Source organism: Miniopterus natalensis, chromosome 10 (assembly GCF_054644295.1).
Source record: "Miniopterus natalensis isolate mMinNat1 chromosome 10, mMinNat1.hap1, whole genome shotgun sequence".
Taxonomy (NCBI): Eukaryota; Metazoa; Chordata; class Mammalia; order Chiroptera; family Miniopteridae; genus Miniopterus; species Miniopterus natalensis.
The window spans coordinates 21,612,868-21,636,656 of NC_142090.1; the positions used below are offsets into that span (position 1 = coordinate 21,612,868).

General features: G+C 37.2%; 1 protein-coding gene across 1 annotated transcript in view; it reads left to right on the plus strand.

Moving 5' to 3' along the window:
- The first annotated feature begins 23,285 nt into the window (after positions 1–23,285).
- CADPS2 (calcium dependent secretion activator 2) overlaps positions 23,286–23,789 on the plus strand; it is a 539,314-nt gene continuing 538,810 nt past the window's right edge. The window contains exon 1 of the mRNA XM_016213343.2: positions 23,286–23,625. Within this exon, the coding sequence (XP_016068829.2) occupies positions 23,287–23,625 (339 nt within the window). The 5' untranslated portion in view covers position 23,286. The remainder of the gene's footprint in view (positions 23,626–23,789) is intronic.

A 23,789-nucleotide genomic window follows, 5' to 3' on the forward strand; every position in this document is an offset into this window, starting at 1 on the left:
GATTGGCTTTGGAGCCCTCAGGCTGCACCAATGTGCAATTTTTCCTCGCGGGAGGGCTAGGAGGGCGTCCAAATTCCCCACCCCACCCCCCACCCCGCTCCCAACTTGGGGCCTGATGACTTTCCCCCCTCCCCCTCCCCGCGCAGTGAACCAGAATGAGCGCAGCCACCACCCATCACAAAAGGGGAAAAGGCTCCTGGAGAAACAGAGGGGCCGCCAGCTACGGCCTGATGCTGGTGGGGCACCGGTGATGACCCTTAAGCCCTGTCCGCTGTAGCTCTCAGGAGGCCACGTCTTGTGGGGCAGGGACTTGCTGGCTTGCTGGGTCCTCAGGAATGATGAGAAATGTCGCCCTGACTTAGACGCCCTATAGCTGGGGAGTGGATGCTGAAGGATCTCCAGAGAAATTCAACTGTGTACCTTTTTGCTTATGTCTCTATTGGGACAGTTTCCACCTCCCCTGGCCCTGCTCCCGATCCCATCTGTGAAGGAGGGTGAGGTTGGTAAGTCTGGAAACTCACCTGGCTCCTTCAGCTTCCAGCTCCACCTTCCCTCAAGGACTCACCTCCCAGCTCTTAGAACTTTGGGAAGCAGGAGTCAGGGCCTGATTCTTGCTGGGACCCAGTGGAGGTTTGGTCCTCCAGAGGTTCACTGCAGCCCAGTAGTCTATGCACACAGCCCTTTTCTGTCCTAGGGGCACAGGCTCCCAGCCATTTGGTGCTCTGGGAGTCTAAGCCCTAAACCCCTCAGCATCCTAGGAGTCCAGGTATCCGAAGTCCAACCTTCCAACCCCTTGGTGTCCCAGAATTCTAGGTGTCAGTAGTACTAGCTTTCAGTACCTTGGGAAACTCCAGACCCTCACAGAGGGCCTCCAGCCTTGGCTGTGACTTCCCTAACTCTGGTAACCAGGCCATACTCACTTCCCAGCACACCAGGAGACTGTGAGTTCTGGACTTGGCAGCCTGGCCCCTGCCACAGGTTTTCAGACTGAAGTCCCCACACGCATGTGGCCTACACAGACAGCCCCTGCTCTGAAGGTCTCCTGACTGTTGACTTCTGCTTATCCTCAGACCCAGGGCAGCCACATCCATTTCCCCTGGGGATGGAGGTAAAAACAAACACGAACAGCCCTAGCAGGTTTAGCTCAGTGGTTAGAGTACCGGCCTGTGGAATGAGGGGTCCTGGGGTTCGATTCTGGCCAAGGGCACGTACCTTGGTTGCAGGCTCAATCCCAGGCACTGGTTGGGAGCGAGCAGGAGGCAACCAATTGGTGCGTCTTTCTCACATCGATGCTTCTCTCTCTCTCCCTTCAACTCTCCTTGAAAAGCAATGGAAAAAATATCCTCTGGTGAGGATTAAAAACAAACAAACCAAAAAATAGATATAATTGATATATAACATATTATTTCCAGTTATACAAATAACATAATGATTTCATATTTGCATATATTGTGAAATGATCACCACAATAACTCTAGTTAGCACTCATCACTGTACATAGTTCCAAACTATTTTTTCTTGTGATGAAACTTTCCAGATCTACTCTTTTAACAACTTTCAAATATATAATATAGTATTATTAACTATAGTTCCCATGCTGTACATTATATTGCCATGACATTTATTAACTGGAAGTTTGTGCTTCCTTAGCCCCCCACCCCTTCACCCATTTGCCCTCCCCCCACCCTGACTCTGGCAACTACCTATCATTCTCTGTGTTCATAAGTTAGGTTTTTTGGTTCGGCTAGCTTTTTTGGTTTTGTTTGTTTGCTTGTTTGGATTCCTTGTATAAGCAAGATCACAGGTATATGTTCTTAAAAGTTAAATAAGCCTCTTGCCAGCTTAAATATCCAGGAATGTTTTTCTCAAGGACCTAGGAACCATCTCTGAAATGCAATTATCAAGGAAGATAGCATTTCTATTTTCCAGTTTCTACCGGGCGACAGTGGCTTAACTTCAGTAAAAGCCTCACTCCAAGTTGCAAAGCTGCCTCCTGTCATAAAGATATAAGAAGTTTATTTTTCTTTTGGGTAAGCCAATTAGCTAACACAAATGATTGCCCCAATTACCAAATGAATTGAAGATGAACTATATGTGACAAATGGTGCTGTTAAGTTCTCTGAGTTAAGAACTAGTTACTGTTCACCACAAGAACAGGCGTGCAATTGTTGTATTTGCTTGGCTATATAGAAGGGCGAGATCTCCTTTTGTCTTTGCAATCTTTTTAGCTGACTGCCTACAATGCACATCACATTGTGGTTTAATGCTTATTCAATAATAAAATTGTTTTCTTTCTCTTCTACTTTTGTGGTGAGGTTTTCTGAGTCTGGAGGAGATTTTGTTTCTAATTATATTTCTCTAGCACAGATCTCTGTTCTGATTCCATGCTCATTCCCAATTTTTGATTATAAATGGTTTTCCCTAAAAAGTCCAGTGCATTAAATAGGTGCAAGAATTTTGATTTGCATAATTATTTTCTCATTGTAAAATAATAAGCATTTGATTATAGTCATCAGTCTCTATGAATTTGATTTGGTGTGCCCTCAAAGAGTCCATTCCTAATCTGTTATTAAATTTTTTGATTTTTTTTTTAAACTTGTAAATCTGAGAACCAGCCACTAATCCCTGATTAATTGTCAAGATTCATGCCATTCTGTGAGGACTGTGAACAAACAGCCCACAGGCCTTCCCAAGCGAATTCTTTTAAACATGCACTTTTTTAAGCAAAATTTCTTCAGAAACAAGACGGTATTAGATTGGAAAAAGTTGTCTCCCTAGGAAGAATTGCTAAATGTTAAAACAGATGTCTGTTCAGGTCTTGCTTTTGTCTTTGGACTAAAAAGTGGTAGGTATTGGGGAGCTTTCAAATTTCTTTCTGGGATATCCAACTGAATTCATCAAGGTAGAAAGAAACATGTATCCTACTAAGGAATGAAAAGTAAAAAATATTATTTTGCAGTGTCCCTATCCTAACATCTTTCAGACAGAGAGTTTCATAAACAACAGATGGAGGACACCAAGGAACATTATTTTGACATTCGCAGTAGGGTTCACTGTTCTGCATGTACAACAGTGTAGAGCTTTCATTTTTGTTTTTCAAATCAAGCACCTCCCAGTTTGAAGAACCTAATATGCTATAACTTATATAGGTGATATTGTATGTGTCTCTGAAAAAATTAGTTCTTAAAAATTATTGTTGGGTGTCCATACTCTTAGGTAGCATTGAAACAGAAACAAGAATTTTCTTGGAAATATCAACATACCATTGATTGTCTGGAGTTGACCTTTTAACTCAGTAGCATACTTGGGTCCCTGCTTCTTCACTTGAAATGCTAATAAAAAGCTCTCATTTCTGTTTACTCTTTCTATGCTCATTTTGTCATCCAATCTCTTAATATGCTAGCACATTTTTATCCAAAGCACCTAGTCTTTACTATATCAGTTTTTCTCTATACCATATATAACCTAATACTATGGATATACTCCACCTGGACAGGCTGGACATCTATAAATTGCTTAAGGTATACGATCATTGAGATTTATATTCATTTGAAGTTTGAGGTACTTGGTTTTGATTTCTGATTATTTTACTCTGCAGCTTTTCAATTATTGTTCTTTAGTTCATGGTTTTTAGATTAACTTGATACTTGGTTATGATATATTTTGTTGGTGTACCCTGAACTAGATTTCATTATTCAAGCTAATTATTCATCTCAAACTTATCCAAAAATTGAAAATACTTGTGAATATCATGGCTAGCTAAGTTATGACCTCATGCCTAGTTTCCATGCTTTGTAAGAAAAAGGGTAATAGATGAGTAGGGTACTAATCTCAAAGCCTATTCCAATTTCAATCCCAAAATACATAAAATATATAATATAATCATGTCACACTCATAAAGGGTATAAAACAACAAATATAGAAAAAATGGGCATTTGATAATAGAAAGAATAATTAATCTGTAGACTTTCTTCAAAAGTCTTTCTTCCATATTTTTTTATGGAAATTAGGCAGAGAGAATGAAAGAGAATAGGGAATATTAAAAACTCAATATATATTTCAAGATACAACTTAAACAGTACTTCTGAACTTAACTACAGATATCATATATACACATATATACACACACACAATTTCTCCTTCACTTTCTGAATTCCTCATAATATTTTGCACCTCTCGTTTGACTGAGATCAATTTCTTAAGTTTTCTTCGTACAGTTTTTTCTAAACTCTTTATAATAGTGTTTTTTACTTGTTAAATATTCTATTTCATTTCATGTTACACATACTTGGTTACTAGGTGGCTTTTTGTTTCACTATAAAAGTTTGTAAATCTCATTTAAAGAAAAGTATATGCATAAACTTACCTAAATTATTTTTAGTTACTCTTCAAGTGTAAGAACTTTTAACAATAGCCTTTTTTCATCTACTTTGTTTAACCATTTTCAGTACTAATCAAACAAATTATATATGGGCAACATGAGTCCTCTAATGAAACCTGATATTTACAGTATTGCATCATAAGGAATGCAATTTCTTCAAAAAGGTATAATAAATTTGTGTGATTTAAATGACTAAATTATAATTAACAGTTAAAATGTCATTTCATTTCACATTGTTCTAGAAAGTGTTGACCTGCTAATTTAAATATCAAAACAAGAGGAGATATTTGAGTTAAATTAATAAATTACAAAATTCTGATATGTAGCAAGATTCACTGAATTCAGTAGATGCTGAGGTGCCAAGAAAACTAAAAGATCAAATTACCTTCTTTTACTTAGTATACTTGGTTCTCATTTGCAAAGAATTTAAATAATCGTCTCTGATTACTTCAGTCTTTTTTCATGCTAGTTGAGTAATGTCCGAAAAATTCACTAAATGTGGCTTTTTTGGGGGCCAGGACATATGATTGCTTAGGAACAGCTCTAGATGTTCGATTTCATCCACATTTGCCCCATGGACTTGTATATTTTTTACTATGGTTGTTTGTTGGATGGCTGTGTCTTGAGGAAGAGAAAGTTTTCTCCTAATATGAGCAAAACACCATTCCTGCTGCAACTGTAAAGTTGGCATAATAGAAACTACTTCATGGAGGCGGTGGGTTGTAAAAATCCAGTGAAAAAAATTATATAAACTCTTAGTCAAATGGCTGGCTTGTGATACACATTTCACCTTTATACAGGCGGCAAGGCTTCTGGCTTCACATTAGCTGTTATTACTACTGTTGTTGTTTTTTGTTGTTTGTTTTTTTAAATATGTTTTTTATTGATTTCAGAGAGAGGGGGAGAGAGAGAGATAGAAACATCAATGAGGAGAGTCATTGATCAGCTCCCTCCTGCATGCCCCCCACTGGGGATTGAGCCCTCAACCTGGGCATGTGTCCTGACCGGGAATCAAACTGTGACCTCCTGCTTCACAGGTCAACACTCATCCACTGAACCATGCTGGCCAGGCGACTACTGGTATTATTAACTACTTAAATATTCTACTTCAGTGTAATTAGATGATATATTTCAAGTAATAATAAAATATTGTTAAAGGAAGGAAAGCTGGGGACTTAAGGTAAGCTTGGAAAAATTGTATTATCAACAAGATGCTGTAAAACTAACAGTATCAACAAGAAGCATTCATGCCAGGATTGTACTTTCAGTGTTCACAGGCCATCTTTTTTGAGGGCAAGGGGTAGGGGGCTTCCAGGAAAGCTATTTATTTATTTTTTAAATTTTTATTGGATTTATTGGGGTGACACTGGTTAATAAAATTATATAGGTTTCAATTGTACAATTCTATAATACATCATCTGTATGTTGTATTCCATTCACCACCACAAGTCAAACCTCCTTCCATCACCATTTATCCCCTCTTATCCCAGTTCTACCTCCTCCCATCCCTCTTTCCCTTTGATAATTACCATACTGTTGTCGATGTCTATGATGTTTGGGATTTTTTAACTTAATCCCTTCACCTTTTATGCCCAGCCCCCGAAGCCCCCTCCCCTCCGACAGCTGTAATTCTGTTCTCTGTATCTATCAGTGTGTTTCTATTTTGTTCATTAGATTTCACAGATGAGGGAAATCACTTAGCATAATTCTCTCCAGGTACCTCCATGCTGTTGCTAAAGGTAAGATTTCCTTCTTTTTTACAGCCGAGCAGTATTTCATTGTGTAAATGTACCATGGCTTTTTTATCCACCTACTGATGGGCACATGGGATGCTTCCAGGTCTTGGCTATTGTAAATAATGCTGCAATGAACATAGGGTTTATATTCTTTTGAATTAGTGTTTCTGGTTTCTTTAGATATATTCCCAGAAGCAAAATCACTGGGTCTTATGGCAATTGCATTTTTAATTTTTTCAGGTAACTCCATACTACTTTCCACAGTGGCTGCACCAGTCTGCAGTCCCACCAACAATGCATGAGGGTTCCCTTCTCTCCATACCCACACCAACACTTGTTGTTTCTTGATTTATTGATGATAGCCATTGTGATAGATGAGAGGTGATATCTCATTGTGGTTTTAATTTGCATGTCTCTGATAATTAGTGATGTTGAACATCTTTTCATGTCTGTTGGCCATCTGCATGTTCTCCTTGGCATAGACTGTCTTTTTGTACTAGAGCAAGTTTTCAGCACATCATTTGAATGCACTGGTGGCTGTCTTCAGGATATTAGCATGTGGATATCTTATTATAGAAACTCTAGAATTCAAATAAACAGTTAATGGTGATGGTTTTAAAAAAATGTGAACAGTACAATATTTTGCTGTATATTCAAAATGCTGCAAGCTTCCTTATATTTCCATACATGACATATCATTATGGATAATTCTGAATTGTGAAAGATTTCAAAAATGGACCATTAACTAAAACTTTTGATTATTTAGTATTGTCCCTAACTCTATTTTTTCTTCCCAATCCAGCTCTTGAAAATTCGTGAGTGTAATGGAAATATGTGTAGGTGTACATTGCCAAAAAAAATTTATTTATGCTTTTAAGTGAAAAGTCCCCAAATATGCAGATTCTATTAGAATTCCAAAGAATCTCATTACAGTAGTTCTTTAATATTAGTCCTTTGAAGTTAAGTTAATAATTAAATTAGTAGGAGTTTATAGAGACTGTACTGCTAAAAGCTTAACTGACTTTTAGTTGGATTACAAAAAAATTGAATTTATTTTGGAAACAAACCCTTAAACTCTATGCTGTTCTTTGTTAACTTCATATGTAGGAAAGGAAAAACAAATATAAGATCAACTTGCAGCTTTAAAGCAACTAGAAACCAGCAATGGTCTTCTCAGAGATGTGCTAAATTATGTCTGAATTTCATGAACTTTTGTAAGCTCTATATGTTACTGTGACTTTGGGAGCCTCTCCATCTTCTGTATGATGTTGATTTTCTAGTACTAATCAAAACTCATTTTAAAAAGCATTTGGCAATATTATTTTTTATCCATTTTTCAATAAATATCATTATCTGCCAGTATAAAGGAGGTATGCTCCATATGGCACTTATCCTTTGTATTTTGGGAACATTAAGAAAACTTTATTATGGTATAATTCACAAGCAGCAAACTATCTTTTAGTGAACATCACTTTTAAAAGTGAGGCAAAGGTAAAATCTAATAACTTGTTGCTAGGTTTTGCTTCTGTCTTCTCTCTAACTCTAGGCAATAAATATTATTGATCATCTACCTTTGTCATGTTAGGAAAGAGACAAGAATAAGAAACCATTTCCTAGAAGATTTCACTTGGAATACAGAAATAAAAATATGGCCTATACAATCCAGTTGCAGTAATAAAGATTTAGGGAAAAAGAATATTGACAATTACAGAGGAAGGAAGGCAAGTTGTAAAAGATTTCACAGGGGTGTATCACTTGAAGTAAATTATCTTTATTATAATTCATTTTATCTTCTTTAGAAAAGGAAACATATAACAGAGAATTTAGAAAATATAAAAAAGGATATATACTTCATTAATCTTGATTATGAATTAATCTAATCTGGATCAAAAAGTTCAATGAGATGTGCCTTAAATAAGAAAGGGAAACCTATGTGGCCTGCCTGAAAAACCTTCCTTATAGGTGAGTCATTTATTGCTATGGTCACCAGAACTAGCCTCCCCTAAGTGTAAAGTTTTTGACTTGGATCAAACAAATGTGCTTCCTTGGAAAAAATAAATGAATATGAGAGGAAATAGAATGGCTTTGAGAGGACTGGAGGTGGGGATACCATTAAATGAGCAGAAACATATAGAAACAGTAGTGTCTACTCTATCTAGCACTTACTATGTGCCAAGCATCCTAAGTGCTTTGTTGAATTCTCACAGGAACCTTAGAAGGGCTTTATATACAGAGAAATTGAGGCAAAAGCTGTTAGGGCACCATGGTAGATTAAATTATTGTTCAAAAATAGTCACTCTTCCCTACCCTCATTTCCCCACCCCACTGATGCTTGATATGGTCATATGACTGGCTTTGGCTTCACGATGGACAGAGTGTACTTCTCTACCCCTTTACTTAAGATGTTGGGCTCGGCAATGTGGTATGCTTTGGCCAATGGGATGCTGACAGACACAACACAAGCAGAGGATTGAAACATGCATGCATGACGGCTTCTCTATGCCTTATTCTTTTTCCTTTTCTATGTACAATAAAGAAAGATATAACCAAATGAGATTTCTCACTTTATTTATTTATTTTAATTTTTTAAAAATATGTTTTTATTGAATTCAGGGAGGAAGGGAGAGGGAGAGAGATAGAAACATCAATGGTGAGAGAAAGTTATTGATCAGCTGCCTCCTGCACGCCCCCCACTGGGGATCGAGCCCGAAACCCAGGCATGTGCCCTGGCTGGGAATTGAACCACTATCTCCTGGGCCATAGATCAATGCTCAACTGCTGAGCCACACCCTGCAGGGCAAAATTTTTCACTTTCAAGACATCTGCATTTCATTCACCCAGACTGAGGTCAGGACTTTGGTTAGTTTGGGTTAAGGTTAGGTGGGCAGTTTTTTCTTCACATCAAATCACAGAGAAATTCAAGGACTAAAGATGTTAATTAACTTGTTCTACTTTGTATAATAACATAGGCTGCATTATTCCAAAAGTTCTCTAATAATTTCCTGAGGAAAAAATTTGGATATAGGCAAAGGGTTACATCAGCTCCAAATTTTCCTGTTAAAATATTAAATGGGAACATTTCATCAGTATTGCATCACCAACATGAAACTGACTAACCGTCCGGAAGCAATAAATTTTACTTAAGTATCCTTCATTGTAGTGAGTGCTTCATTCTGTGACAGATACTCTCCAGCGAGGGTTTCAAGTGAAACTCCTTCAGTCTGCACTAAATTCTTTTAATACTACTCCTAATCCTGAACCAGTTCTAGCCTCCAGTTAAAGCTTAGGAATGCAATTAAATCTGCCAGTGTCATTAGTATATTAAGAGTTATAGACTCCCTCTAGTATTTAAAAAAAGGAAAGAAAGATCAATCTTCTTTTATTTGCTGTAAATTTTTATCATAATGACTTCTTTGTTTTATTTCTTGAAAATCTATTACATTTGTCCAAAGATACACATTTGTAATTCTTGACTTGGAAATTCTGTAACATGATAGAGGAAAACAAACATCAGGATTACAAATACAACTGATATCCTGGATTCTTTGACAGGATGCAGGGTATTAGAGCTGGTTTTACTCTACTTAGAAAAGCTTACCTAATTTTATGGTTCCCCCGCTCTTTTAAAAGAGAGAGAGAGAAAAGACTGGATTGCTCAAGATTTCATGATATGAGGAAGATACCAACATTAAAATGTTATTTTAAAAATTTGATCATAGCAAACATTTTTTAACTAAAATAATTGCTCTTTTTTTTTTCTTTTTTCTTTTTTTATCCTTGCCTGAGGACATTTTTCATTGATTGTTTTTTTAGAGAGAGGGGAAGGGAGGGAAGGGAAGGGCTGAGAGACAGAGAGAGAGAGAGAGAAGCAGCAATTGCTTGCCTCTCGAATGCACCCCTACCAGGGCTGGGGATAGAACCCAAAACCTAGGGATGTACCAGAAATTGAACCTGAGACCTTTCAGTATATGGGCCAAGGCTCCTATCAATTTAGCCACGCCAGCCAGGACTAAAATAATTTTAAACCCAGTGTCGCACAAACTAAAAATATTAGGATACACTCTTAACATCTTCCTCTCATTTTCATCTAATATCTATTTCTTCACCAAGGTTTTTCAACTGTACCTCCTATGTTTCTTTCCAATCACTTCCTTTTCTCCGTTTCCATTGCCTTCATTTATTTTTACCATCTTCTAATCTCCACAGTGCAACCTGAGTGATTTTTATTATAAAAAAATGAAACATATGAATATAACTCTGATGTCTAACACCCATCGTTGCTCTTTGGATAAAGGCTAAAACCTTTAGTATGGCCCACAGGGCCTTGCACTGTCTTGCTTCAGTTCTCTGTATTCCAGCCACTCTCTCCTCTCAGGGACTTAGAACAAACCAAATTCCTTCTTGTCGTAGGGTCTTCAAATATGTTTCACCTTCTGCCTGAAATAGTTTATATACATATTTAAAGTATTTATCATTGAAATTATCAAACATATTTATATTAACAACACATGTCCAATCTTATTTCATTTATGGGACTGCCCACCCACCTCTACTCCAGATAATTTTGAAGCAAACCTCGGACATATTACAAAAGACTTTTCTAACTCAGGCTTATTCTTAAGCTCTCTACTCAAGAGCCTCTTGCTTCCCCCATCTCTCTGACAGGCTTGGTCACCCCTTCCTGTCATATGCTCTCACTGTACCCAGTGCTTCTACTTTATAACAATTGTTTCAGCTTATAAATATATTTATGTGTGTGGATTTTGAATTAATGTCTCTCTTCAACCTACACTTTATGTTCCATGAGGGAGAAATTGTGTCCTCTTATTGCTCATCCTTCTATCCCCTCCACTTATCACAGTGCCTGGCTCATAGTGAATTCTTAATAAATATTCATTGAATTAATTAAGCTGTAGAGATTTCCATAGTAGAATCCTGTCTGTTGCTGCTTTCTTAGTATTCTTCATGGTCTTTTGACTGATAGCCAAAGATTTCCTGCACATAATCCCTGCTCTATGGTATCTTTAGTCTTTATAAACAGACTTTTATCATTTATTTGATTTCTTTCAAAGCACCTGATAAGGTATTATTTTTCCTAGAGGTGCAGTCTTATTTTCAAAATGAATGTACAGATGAAACTTACAAGTAATGTTTATCTTTTCATCTTTTTAATGCTCATTAGCTATTTCTTAAACATCATAATATTATTTTCCCCACCAAATACAGAACAACATTGCTATAGAAAACAGTCTATGGGAAGGTACCATTGACATAAATGTTCATTAGGTATTATTGCATAACCAACACTATAATCAAGTGGGTAGGAAAATAATTCATTGAAGGTTGATAGATTATTTTAATTAAACATTACTTGATTTTAGTTTCTTAAATTTTAATATTTTATTCTAAATCACACAGATATGAGTTTTGCTATATTTATTTACATAAACCCGGGTATTATTTAGACTTTCCATGTCAGTACAAAAAAGAAAAATGTATATTAAGAGAAAACTGAAAAATTTAAATTTTGGGAAATTTCGAGAAGGTAAAAATGTCCTCACAAATATGGTACCATATATTTATTAGCATTGGTTTATAATTTTTTAGAATACCATTTGATATTTTGCTGACAAAAATTAGCCTAAATGTATACATTCATAATAATAACCATTCACTAGGTTTTGCTATTTTGTTGTATAGGATTTTCCACTTACTAGTACTTTATAATAACTACTAATCTATTCAAAGTTTTCTGTGAAATTGTAGCATTATATTACACCTTTTAAAGGTGTAATGATGGTGTCATTCAGAAGATGGCACTGTTCATAGGGAGAAACAATTCTGAGGAATTGATAGAAACCAAATCTATAAATTCAAATATGCCTCAAATCAGAGCAGTAAATATTTTGAGATGTCCCTGTGGTTATGTGATGGAGTCCTGGTTCCAGGCTTAGATATTATTGCCAATTTAGACATTAGTGCCCTTTGTAACTCCAAATATTTTCTCTCATGAACACATTTTCTCTGGTTACCTCCACTATTCCTTCGGCATAAGATTGCTTATCTTAAAAAATAAAGGATTCTATAATGAATGTTAAGCACTCTTCTTATTAAATATATTTATAAGTGATAATAACATGGGATATGAAATAGTATTTCTCCTGATTGCATCACCCTAATTCAGAAATATTTTTGTACACTTGGCATGTCTTAAATTACCTTTCCCTCACTGGGCAAATAATCTTGCTAGGTACAGAAAATTGTTGAGTTAATTCCTTTATAGTTCTTCAACTTTTTAAAGGAAGTGCTTGCATGCAATATCATTTCTAATTTTCATCAAATGGGATGTTTCAAAGGATTTTAAAAACTATTATTGACTTTGGTAGAAATTGATACTGTATATAATTCAACTGCTTCATCTAATATGTGCAAAGTGGCTATTTTTCAGAAAATGTCAGTTGCAATAAGAATTTCAATTATTTTTTTCACCTCTAATTGACAACTGAATCTGGGACAAAGATACTTTAGCAGTTCTGTGAGATACTTTAGCAACTGTGTGAGATTTTGATTATACTTTATACTTTATAGACATCTCTATAGCATAAGACTTATTAGATTTTGAACTCTAACATACTTTTAAGAACACATTTGTAATAGATGAAATTTAGCACTCAAGTATCTGACTAAATTAAATTAAAGATACAGCACCATCTTATGGATATTTCTATATTTGTAAAATTTGGAAATGTAAGTCTGAATTTGGGGATGGAAAAGCTTAATTTATAAGTAAAAAAATGTAGGAGGAGAATATTTTAACATAACAAGAAAAAAAGATGCAGTATAGAATAACTTAAATGTGTGTGTTTGTTATGAATGCGTGTTTGTGATGGCATGATAAATGAAGGCACAAGCTGAGATTTGTAATTCTTTTTTCCTTTCAAAATTAAGAATCCTAATAAGAAGGAAAATAAACAACTGTTATTACAATGAAAATACATAACTTTGTGAAACAATATTCTGTATCCCAGAATATTGTCAATCTCTAAATGACACTGGGGCATTACCAATTATCACCTTGCAAAGATGCTTTAAAGCAACAAAATTGAGAAGTAGAACTATTTTTATGAACCATGAGCCACACTTCCTAAATAGTGCTGAAAAAAATTAGGTAGATAATAAACTTATTTATCTGTTGATACTATATAACTGTCAATAAAGTATCCTTTCTTTTATTTAACATTTAAGTATTTTTATAAGTGATTTTTGCACACTATTTTGTTCAGATATAGATACAGATATTTTTGAATAACACTTCCTAATAATCCTTCTTATTATTTTAATGCAGAGCACATAACCAGTCTGAGGAGATTTCAGAAAAGATCAATGAACAGAACTTCTCAATTAATTATTATGGCATAGTTACATATGTATGGTATAGTTTTAATATTTAGTTTAACTTTTAGTTATCCTATATGGTCCTGAGGCATTACATGATTTACCCAGTTCATATAGCGCAGAATTACTCTACCCTAATCAAGACATAGATTCAAGTGGCTCTTAGTTTTTTGGTGTCTTGAACTCCATGATAAAAGCTTTGATATCTCTCCTAAGAAAGACATCCATTAGTAAAATATGCTTTGCATATAATTTTAGGGGCTTCTGGACTTCCTGGAGCTCCTCCATGCTCAATGATTTTAAATAATACTCCCTTTATTTTAGCATTTATACCTTTAGGTCCTAATTTTGACTAGTGAAAGTAAGGAGTTTAATTATAAAAATACTAAGCCCTCTTGTTGTAGAGAAGCTCTATACATTTACACACACACACACTCACACACACACACACACACACACACTCCTATTTGGTTTTAACTCTTTTTTCCCCTTACCCAACTAAATTATATAAAAATATCACTGTAAATAAAGGGATTCTTATTGGCCTATTTTTATAGAGGTTTTATTTTCATGTTATTTACTTTAAAGTGAGATGTAAAAATATGATGCTGACTACAAACAGCATAGAGTTTTCGGCTTTATCCTCACAGAATAGCACAGGTTCTAATAACATCCTGTTAGGAATCATTTTGTATATAATGTAGACTCTTGACTCAAATTTCTAAATTTTGTTTCAAATGTAAACTTGTCATTGATTTAATAAAATTAAGTTATTCCTAGATATGTACATTAATAGGAAAAAATAACAAAGTTGTAAATGTTAACCATAGCATATACATATTTTTATGTTCACTTCATTGTGTGTTTTTTTAGTTAATCCTCACCCAAGGATTTTTTTTCCCATTGATTGTTTTTAGAAAGAGTGGAAGGGAGGGGAATGGGGATGGAGGAACATTGATTTGAGACCTGAGAGAGACACATTGATTGGTTCTTCTGGGACAGACCAAGCCAGGGATCAAACCTGCAACCCAAGTACGGGCCCCTGACTGGGGAATTGAACCTTAGACCCCACACTCTAACCACTTAGCCACACCTGCCAGGGCTTCTTAATGTGGTTAGGTATTTTATAGCTTAGTAGAAAATCCAGGGAAATTTAATAGATTTATATTAATAATTAGCTTAATATTTAAATTCAGATCCAAGACACTCTATGAGATGTTAAATTTTTCATGTTATCAAATGAAGATTTATCTTAACTTTTAAAATACTTTGTTTATTAATATTCTAGAACAACCTAGTTAGTTTATTGGACAAAATTGTAAGGGATAGTCAAATAACATCAAGGGGGAAAAAGATGTCTTTATTAACCATTTACTATTACTTTGGTCTGTTGCAGTAATGAATAAACTTGCTCTCAGGACCCATTTACACTGTTAAAAGTTATTAAGGATCCCTATGATCTTTTGGTTATGTGGTTTAATTTAATACAATGTTTTAATTTTTTGGTGATGGAAGGAGATTTGACTTGGAGTGGTGAACACACAACACAATATATAGATGATGTATTATAAAATTGTAACCTTGAAATCTATATAATTTTATTAATCAATGTCACCTCAATAAATTCAATTAAAAACACACAAAAAACACCAATACTTTAATTTTTAAGGGCATCAAAATTTATGAAAAATTTAGATATCGAATCATTTAAAATAAGAGTGAAAATGCTTTCACAATCTATACCTTTAACTATAATAAGCTTCACAGAATATATTTGTTCAACTTAGTGTAATACCTACTTTATCTTTAAATCAGGCAGAGAAAAGAAAATCTGAGAGTGAATATTTGTGGAGTAACAATGATATGTGTTAGTTATGTAATAGTCAATTTAGAGACCTAACCCTGAAGACTATGGATTCTCAAAATGTGGTCCACTAATCCCACTAATCCCTGAGACCTTATCAGGGATATCAGTGATGTTGAAAGTATTCCCATATGAATACTAAAACATTATATTTCTTTTTCACTGTGTTAACATAGCACAGATGGTGCAGAGCAATGGTGGATTCATGCAGAGCTTCACCAAGACAATCAAGACAAAGCACTAAAATCTACTACTAGTAATCATTGTGTTCTTCAAGGTCTACACTCAAAAAAAAAAAAAAAAAAAGCCAGTTCCACTTAAGAATATTTCTGATTAAGCAGTAAAAATTATGAATTTTGTTAAACCTCAGTCCTTGGGTAAACATTAACAAATATTCCGTGAGGGGAAATGGGAAGTATACATAAAACACATTCTGCATAATGAACTGGAGAAGAACCAGTCTGAGCTGTAAGCAGAACTAGCTGCTCTTTCATAGAACGCCATTCTCACCTGCGAGAACAACTTGACGAAAAAATTATAATTATTCATACTTCGATATTTGGCAGGCATTTTCTCAGATGTCAGGGAAGTAAGGTTGTTACTGAAACAATTGACAGCTTTGTTGCCAATGATAAAATTCAAGCACTCAAGAAAAAATTAAAATTTTGTAAAGTTTGTATCTGTCACTGTAAGCTTGATAGTCTTCCAGTACTTAAGAACTTTTTTGATGAGACTGTTGGTTATTGACTAATGTAATTTTAAAAATACTATATAATAAAAGTGTCAACTTTTAGACAATCTACATTACCCAATGAACCAGTGTTCTCCAAATGAGCAATGAATGATGTCACAAAACCAGCGGTTCAAAGTGCAAGATAGATTCATGGATTTTTTTAATATCATAGAGTAAAAAAAGTTTATTGATGTAGTTTAGGTTCCACATTGCAGCTAATCTGAAAGAAACAACTACTTACTGAGTTTTGGTGTAATATCAAAGAAGAATTTCTACAATTATATAAAAAGGATATTAAAATATTCCTTCCATTTTCAACTACATAGCTATATGTGGTTGGATTTTCTTCATCTATTTCAAACAAAACAATATATTACAACAGATTGAATGTAGAAGCATTTGTAGAACCTTCACAAATTCTATTAAGCCAGACAATAAAGAGATTTGCATAATGTAAAATGATGTTTCTCTTCCCACTCAATATTTTACTTTTTATGAATATCTGTAATTTGTTATATCATAAATTTGTTACTTTAAATGAATTAATAGCTATTTCTAAATTTTCTTAGTATTATATTTCTAATATTAGAAATACTAATAAACATAACCCACATAACCAAAAGATATTTGGGGTCCTAAAAACTTTAACAGTGTAAATGGGTTCTGAGAACAAGTTTATTAACTATTTCTATAGACCAAAATAATAGTAAGTAGTTATAGACATACCTTTATTTTTCTCACTTGATGTTATTTGACTATCTCTTATCATTTTGTTCAATAAAAACTCTAATTTAGTTTAATTTTCTGGTGCATTATTATTGAAATGGTGTAAGTGTTTACAGCAATATCAGTTTCATCTCTTAAGTAAGACATTGGTTGAATTCCCAGTCAATCAGTGCAATGTGCTCTTTGTAGATTCCTAGGAGAGTGCTTTGCATAGAATAGGCACTCAGTACATGCTATTGACTGACTGGCACAAAATGTATTTAAAAACAAAGTCAATATAAATACAAACAAATTGTGAAAGCTAGAGGGGGAAAAAGCTCTATTTCTTGCTTTATCCTTTATGAGCATCATTCCTACATTTCACCCATTTCCACAAAAAGTTCACATAGTTTGTGTCTCTATTAACATTTAAGCACAAACATCCTCTTCTATACTAAAAACCTGCTTTGCTAGGAGACCATAATGATCATCACATACATTATGTATCTTGAGTTAATGCAAGACTTTTCTTATGACATTTTGAGCACCATAGGTCACAATATGCTGTTACCTTTCTTTCCTTTCTGTACTTCACAATCAACTCAAATTCCATTAATTCCTCCAATTTCTCACAAAATGGAAAATTAAGGAACAGAACTGTAATCAATCATTAATGAATACGTATTGAATAGGAACAGGAGGAAAGTAGCTTCTTATTGTGGGGTAAACCTTATTATAAAAATTATGATAATTTTGAGAACTTAATAGAACACCTTAACCTATATTTTGGAATTTCTTAAGTCTGGCTGTTTCAAGGCAAATAATTTAGAAACACAAATTCTAATTTATGCAAAACCCAATAAATAAATGCATAAAACCATTTACTAATCTGTCTACAATTTGTTTCTATAGTTCTATGGTTAAAAGTGAGCTAAATTGCTCAGTGGTTAGAGCATCGGCCCTTGAACTGAAGGTTCTCGGGTTTGATTCCGGATCAAGGGCACAAGCTCGGTTGCAGGTGTGCCAGAGGCAACCAATCGATGTGTCTATCTCACACCCATGCTTCTCTCTTTCTGTCTCTCCCCCCTTTTCACTCTCTTTAAAAAAAATCAGTGAAAAAAAATCTTCAGGTGAGCATTAACAAACAAACAAAAAGGCTGGCCCTCATGGCTCAGTGGTTGAGCATGGACCCATGAACTAGGAGATCACAGTTTGATTCCAGGTCAAGGCACATGCTCGGGTTGTGGGCTCCATTCCCAGTAGGGGCCTAGCAGGAGGCAGCCAATCAGTGACTCTCTCTCATCATTGATGTTTCTATCTCTCCCTCTCTCTTCCTCTCTCTGAAATCAATAAAAACATATTTTTTAAAATTAAAAAGAAAAACTAGCTAAAAAGTGGCACTTACTAAGAATTTACTCTAACCAGATAGTCTTTCAGCATTTTGCATGCATTATTTTCTTTAATCTTCACAACAACACTTTGATGGCATCATATGTCTCTCTCTGTGTGTGTATATCAGTGTAGACCACTCATTTACTGGTCAATTTGTACTGATCATCTGCATATACTTTTACTCATCTGTAAAAATTAGGGTCCTAGAACAATTCTCTGCTAGCACTCAAGTCATAACTAGAGAGAGAAAAAAGAAAAAGCTAAGCAAAGGGAAAAGGGGGATTTGAATGTGGTTGCCAGGAGGAATATTGCCTCATAAGATAAAAATACTTATGCTAAAGTCTAAAAAATTTGTTGTTTTTATCTTACTTTTGTAAATGCATACTCCTCTTATTAGCTGGGTTTGTGAGTTGACAGTTTTCCGGTACATATTTGCAAAACTAGTCTTTCCAATTGACCTGAAAAAATTCTTCTCTTTGTTGTAATATGATTTTAACTATAACTACACTACAGAAGATAATGCACTGCCCACTTCCAAAACAGTTAAGGGATATTTTGTGAATTTTTTTCTCTATTACCACAAGAGCATATATTACCATAATTTTTTATTTTGCTCATGTCTGTTCCATATGCATCCCCTCAAGGACAAAATTTTATTGTTTTTATCTACTCAGAATACTGTATAGCCTAGAGTGGGTGCCCAAACAATGTCTATTCAATGAAAGAATGATTCCATCTGTGATTTGAAAGAGTTAATACTTTCCTTTCAGGTCAAATGCACAAATCAATTCTCAACCAGAAAACAGACCACCTATAGCTATTCAGGTCACACACCTGTTTTCTTAAATATCATTGCCAAAACACATTTATAGCCTATTTTATTACCGTACATCCATCCTTTACTAGCATTAGAGGTGTTTCATTAAAAAGCAGTCTCACTTCAATTTGTTTTTATGCTCACCTTCACAAAAGCAAAAGTGAATCACTGACTAAATTCCAATGTATTTCATGCACTTATGAAATAGTACAAACCTAATCACAATCTTACGTTGGGCGTCATTTATTCAACTATCCCAGAGCATAAACCGATGTTATAATTACTTGAAAAGCTAATGTTGCTCATAGAAATTTGGCAAGAACATTAGTGTATGTGCAAAATTGAAAATGTTAATTAGAAACTATTAGGGCATAATTAATTGTTAATGATCAGGTTTTCTTTTCAGGTTCCTTTTCTTCCATCCATCCCTTAATTGGAGGAGAGGCAGAAAGGGTTCCCCAGAGACCCATCATTCTTCTCTTCTCACTCTGCAAACAGGATCTCTGGACCTTAGCATCATCTATATCTGTAGCTTCAGCTACCACCAATATGCCGATGATCCCCTTATCTAGATTTGAGTAACACATTTGTATTTCCAACGGAGATTAGGATTTCTCTAATGAACTCCTCAAAACTTGCTGTTTTTGCAAATTTGGATATCTCCTAGAAGTTCATATTTCATCTATTATCAGTCAAGTTATCCTATCCTGGGAATCATATTCTATCTTTCGCGCTCTTCCTCAGCTCCTCATACATATGCTATTAATTCCTTTGTTCATCTTTTAAGGTTTCCTTTTCCCTTAAATTCAAGCCCTCATTGTTACTCTCCCAGATTTCCTTAGGAATCTCTTGGTATCTTGCCTCTGATTTCACTGTGCTTACACTGCTCCAGGTTGACTCTTAAGCTTTACAGATCGCCTTATGTCTTACCTTACTTAAACCTTTAAGTGTATCCCCATTTTCTTTGGGCTATGGTTTAAATTCCAAAGCATGGCATACAAGGTCATGGATGCCTGCCTGCTGTCCTGCTCAATGCCGAATTTGCTCCTGCTTGTTTTCTAGTTTCACCTCCCCCATCTTCATATGTATCCTTCACGTCAGGTTTACTTGCAGTTGTCCATTGAGGCAAATAATTTCACGCCTTTCCAAATGCAGTTCCTCCTGTCTAAAGTGTCCTCAGCCCAGAAGCTTTGAATCATTCTTCAAGATATATGTCAAGCATCCTGGAAGCCTTCCTTTACTTTCTGCTGAATGAAGTATTTTTGCTCTGTACTACCATTACCTCCTGGTTTATTAGAATGATCATCAGATTGCAATACCAATAAATATTTTCTGTTTTGTTTTGTTTTTAAATAAATTCTTCTCATTTGTCATTCTTTAACCTGTAAATTTATTAAGGTAAGAGACTGCGTCTTGTTCTTCTAAGTATGCCCAGCATAGTTTTAACATATGCTAGTTTCTTGACAATATGTGTTTAGCGAATGAAACCCTTAAACATTCTTTTTTTTTTTTTTTTTAAATGTTGATTGATCTTAGAGAGAGGGAAGGAGAGAAACATAAATTTGTTGTTCCACGTATTTATGCATTCATTTGTTGATTCTTGTATGTGCCCTGACAGGGATTGAACCCTAAACTTTGGTGTATTGGGACGATGCTCTAACCAAACTGAGCTACTTGCCCAGGGTAGAATATTCAGGTATTCTGAATTCTATGAAAATTCATTCTCAACTCCAAATGACATAACTTCATATTTTCCTAATTAAACGTGAAAACACACATTTTGTAAATTCCTTGTTTTTTAAACTCCTGAGAAACTCAGTTCTATTCTGGGCCCTGACTGGGGAGTGAACCCTAAACCCTGGTGTATTGGGAGGACATTCTAACCAAACAACCTACCCAGCCAGGGCCTTAAACATTCTCTTTGTTGTCTTTTGGATGTTTCTTTATGTTCCTTAAACCATTTTTATCTTCATAGAGAAAACTCCGTATATCTTATTCTAAAAATTATTAGATGTTTTCCAGTGGGATCTCCAAGGCTTGGAGAATCTTTAACTTGATAATCATTTTCAATAGGAAGAGAATAACAAGCCATCACACCAAGTAGTATTAACTAATTAATAAAGGAAAATGAAAAATATACCTTTCCTTGGCAAGAAAAGAGAGGGCAATAAAGATGCTATATTTCAATTGCAATTTTATGTCCCTAGTAACTAAATTATCAGTTTAATAAACGTCATACGTTTAATATACTGATTTATAATTAGACAAATTGTAGTAGTAAAAGCCACTATTTGGAACTAGAACAGGCTCACTATGCTGAGTACCGGTTCCATTAGTTAGTTCTGTAGAAAAGAAAATTCTTTAAGTCTCAGGTTCCTTATCCGTACAATGGAACAAAAAATAAATGGGATTACATAAAGGGATTAGTGTAGTACCTGGTACAAAGCTTGTGAACGCTAATAGTCATCATCATCATCACCGTTCTCAAGAGGTTACTTCAGTGACATTATTACATTCACAAAACTTTGCAAATTATGAAGTTCTATGTATATAAGCACTGGATACTATGACTTACATGAATATGTTTGCCATTTATTGTTTACTTTGCCAGAAGCGAAACACTGTCTTTAAATCAGTTTTTGAGATTTCCTATTCCTTGGCAGTTGGAGATGTCATGCTCTCAATGAACATCTTTTATCACTGTGAGCAACCATTAAAGATGGATAAATTCACAAGAAGGAATAAAAACCTTCTTGCCTTTTTATCCCATCTAGGGAGGCTGTTACTAAATGCAGAAGGAAAGCCTCTCTTGTTTACCTAACTGTGAAAGTGGCTTGAAAAAGCTAAAACTCCTATTTGGCCACGGGGCAGACAAACTCGGAGCCAGTAATTTCATCTGCTTCGTGATGCTTCCACTGAGCTTTATCACCTCCCTGCGAGCTTGGCCACTGCACACTGCACCGTGTGTTTAATGCACTTTTTTCCCGATTTCCCTGCTCTGTCCGGATTAAGAACATAAATAAAATCACAGAAACTCCCAGGTGGTTCCGGCCTTGGGACTGAGAAATCTGCGCAGATAAGATAGGCTCCTACAAGACGCCCACTTGAGGCCAGAACGGTGACCAAGTGCCGTGCGCCCCAGCGCGCCGCGGGCTCGTCCAAATGCTTAGCGCTGGACACCGGGCGTGCATCAAATATTTGCTGAATAAATGTCTACACTACTGCACTACCTGTCTTGAATCAACCGCATCCCAACCCAGAAAGTAATCAAGCTCTACGGGAGCTGAATGAGTGTGCAATTTAGCAAATACAAAATCTATCTTGCTTCATGCGTCTGCAGGAATAAAACATTTTTTTTTAAAGCCTCGCATATTTTGCTTTTTGCTTTTCTTTTCAAGAACGTTCCTCTCTGACTTTCGTAATTTGAACTTCACCATGAGGATCAAACAGCAGCAGAACAGAGCGAGACTTTCAAAGTCTCTTCCCAACGTTATTTGGAGGCGAACAGCTCCGGCCCCACTTTTCCGTGCTCGGGTTCAACCCTGGGTATGAGGTTCGGGTCCGAGAGAGGTTCTGGCGGCTCCCTCACCTGTGGGGTGGTGGAAGCAAATCTTGCACCCCTCAGAGCTTGGGATAGAAAAGAGAATGGCGTAGGGGGTGGTCGGGGCAATGCAAGTAACCTCGGGGCTGCACGCAGCCGGCGCGCTCAGCCGCTCCCCGCCTTTGCAAACTGCGCTCCCAGGCCCCCGGCACTCGGGCGCCCGGGTCCCTCTGCGGCGGCGGCGGCGGCGGCGGCGCGCGCACGCGCACTCCGCGGCCCCGCGCCTGCTCCTCAACATTCCGTTCCACGTGTTGCTTGTTGTAGGCGCCACAGGTCCCCCACCTGCGCCCGGGCGCTCGGGCCGCTCCGCCCCCGCCGGCCGGCGGGCTTTAAAGGACCGCGGGGGTGGGCGGGCCCCGCGCGCGCCTGATTCATTCACGAGGCGCTCAGGCTCACCCCCAGCGCTAACTCCGCCTATTTAATCCCGGCGGCTCCCCCTCTCCCCTCCGCGTCCTGCTCCCGGCGCTCGCCCGCCCCTTTCGCGCTGGTGGTAGGAAACACTCCTGTATCTAACTCGACGTGTCCGGAAAGCCCTGGCCAGTTTCCCTTTCGTTCTGTGGCCGCCGCTGCCGGCCGCGCGGCTCCCTCAGCCCCGCTAGCGCAGCCGCCCGGGGTGAGGCACCTGGGGGCCGCGGGCAGCGCGGCGGGGCGGCCCGAGCACCATGCTGGACCCGTCTTCCAGCGAAGAGGAGTCGGACGAGGGGCTAGAGGAGGAGAGCCGCGATGTGCTGGTGGCGGCCGGGGGCTCGCAGAGAGCGCCGCCGGCCCCGGCTCGGGAAGGGCGGCGGGACGCGCCGGGGCGCGCGGGCGGCGGCGGCGCGGTCAGACCCGGGAGCCCGAGCCCCTCGGTGGTCAGCGAGGGGCGAGACGAGCCTGAACGGCAGCTGGACGAGGAGCGGGAGCGGAGGATCCGCCTGCAGCTCTACGTCTTCGTGGTGAGGTGCATCGCGTACCCCTTCAACGCCAAGCAGCCCACCGACATGGCCCGGAGGCAGCAGAAGGTGAGTTGCGCGCGGGACCGCGCGCCTCCTGCGACTTCTTCCTCCCGGGGCTTTCTCCCGGGAGAGCTCGGGGACCTGTCCGCGCTTCCTCTGCTCGACGCAGGACGCTGCATTTTTGTTAGTCTTTGCGGGCCAGGGAACCTTTGCGGGGAGGACAGTGCTCT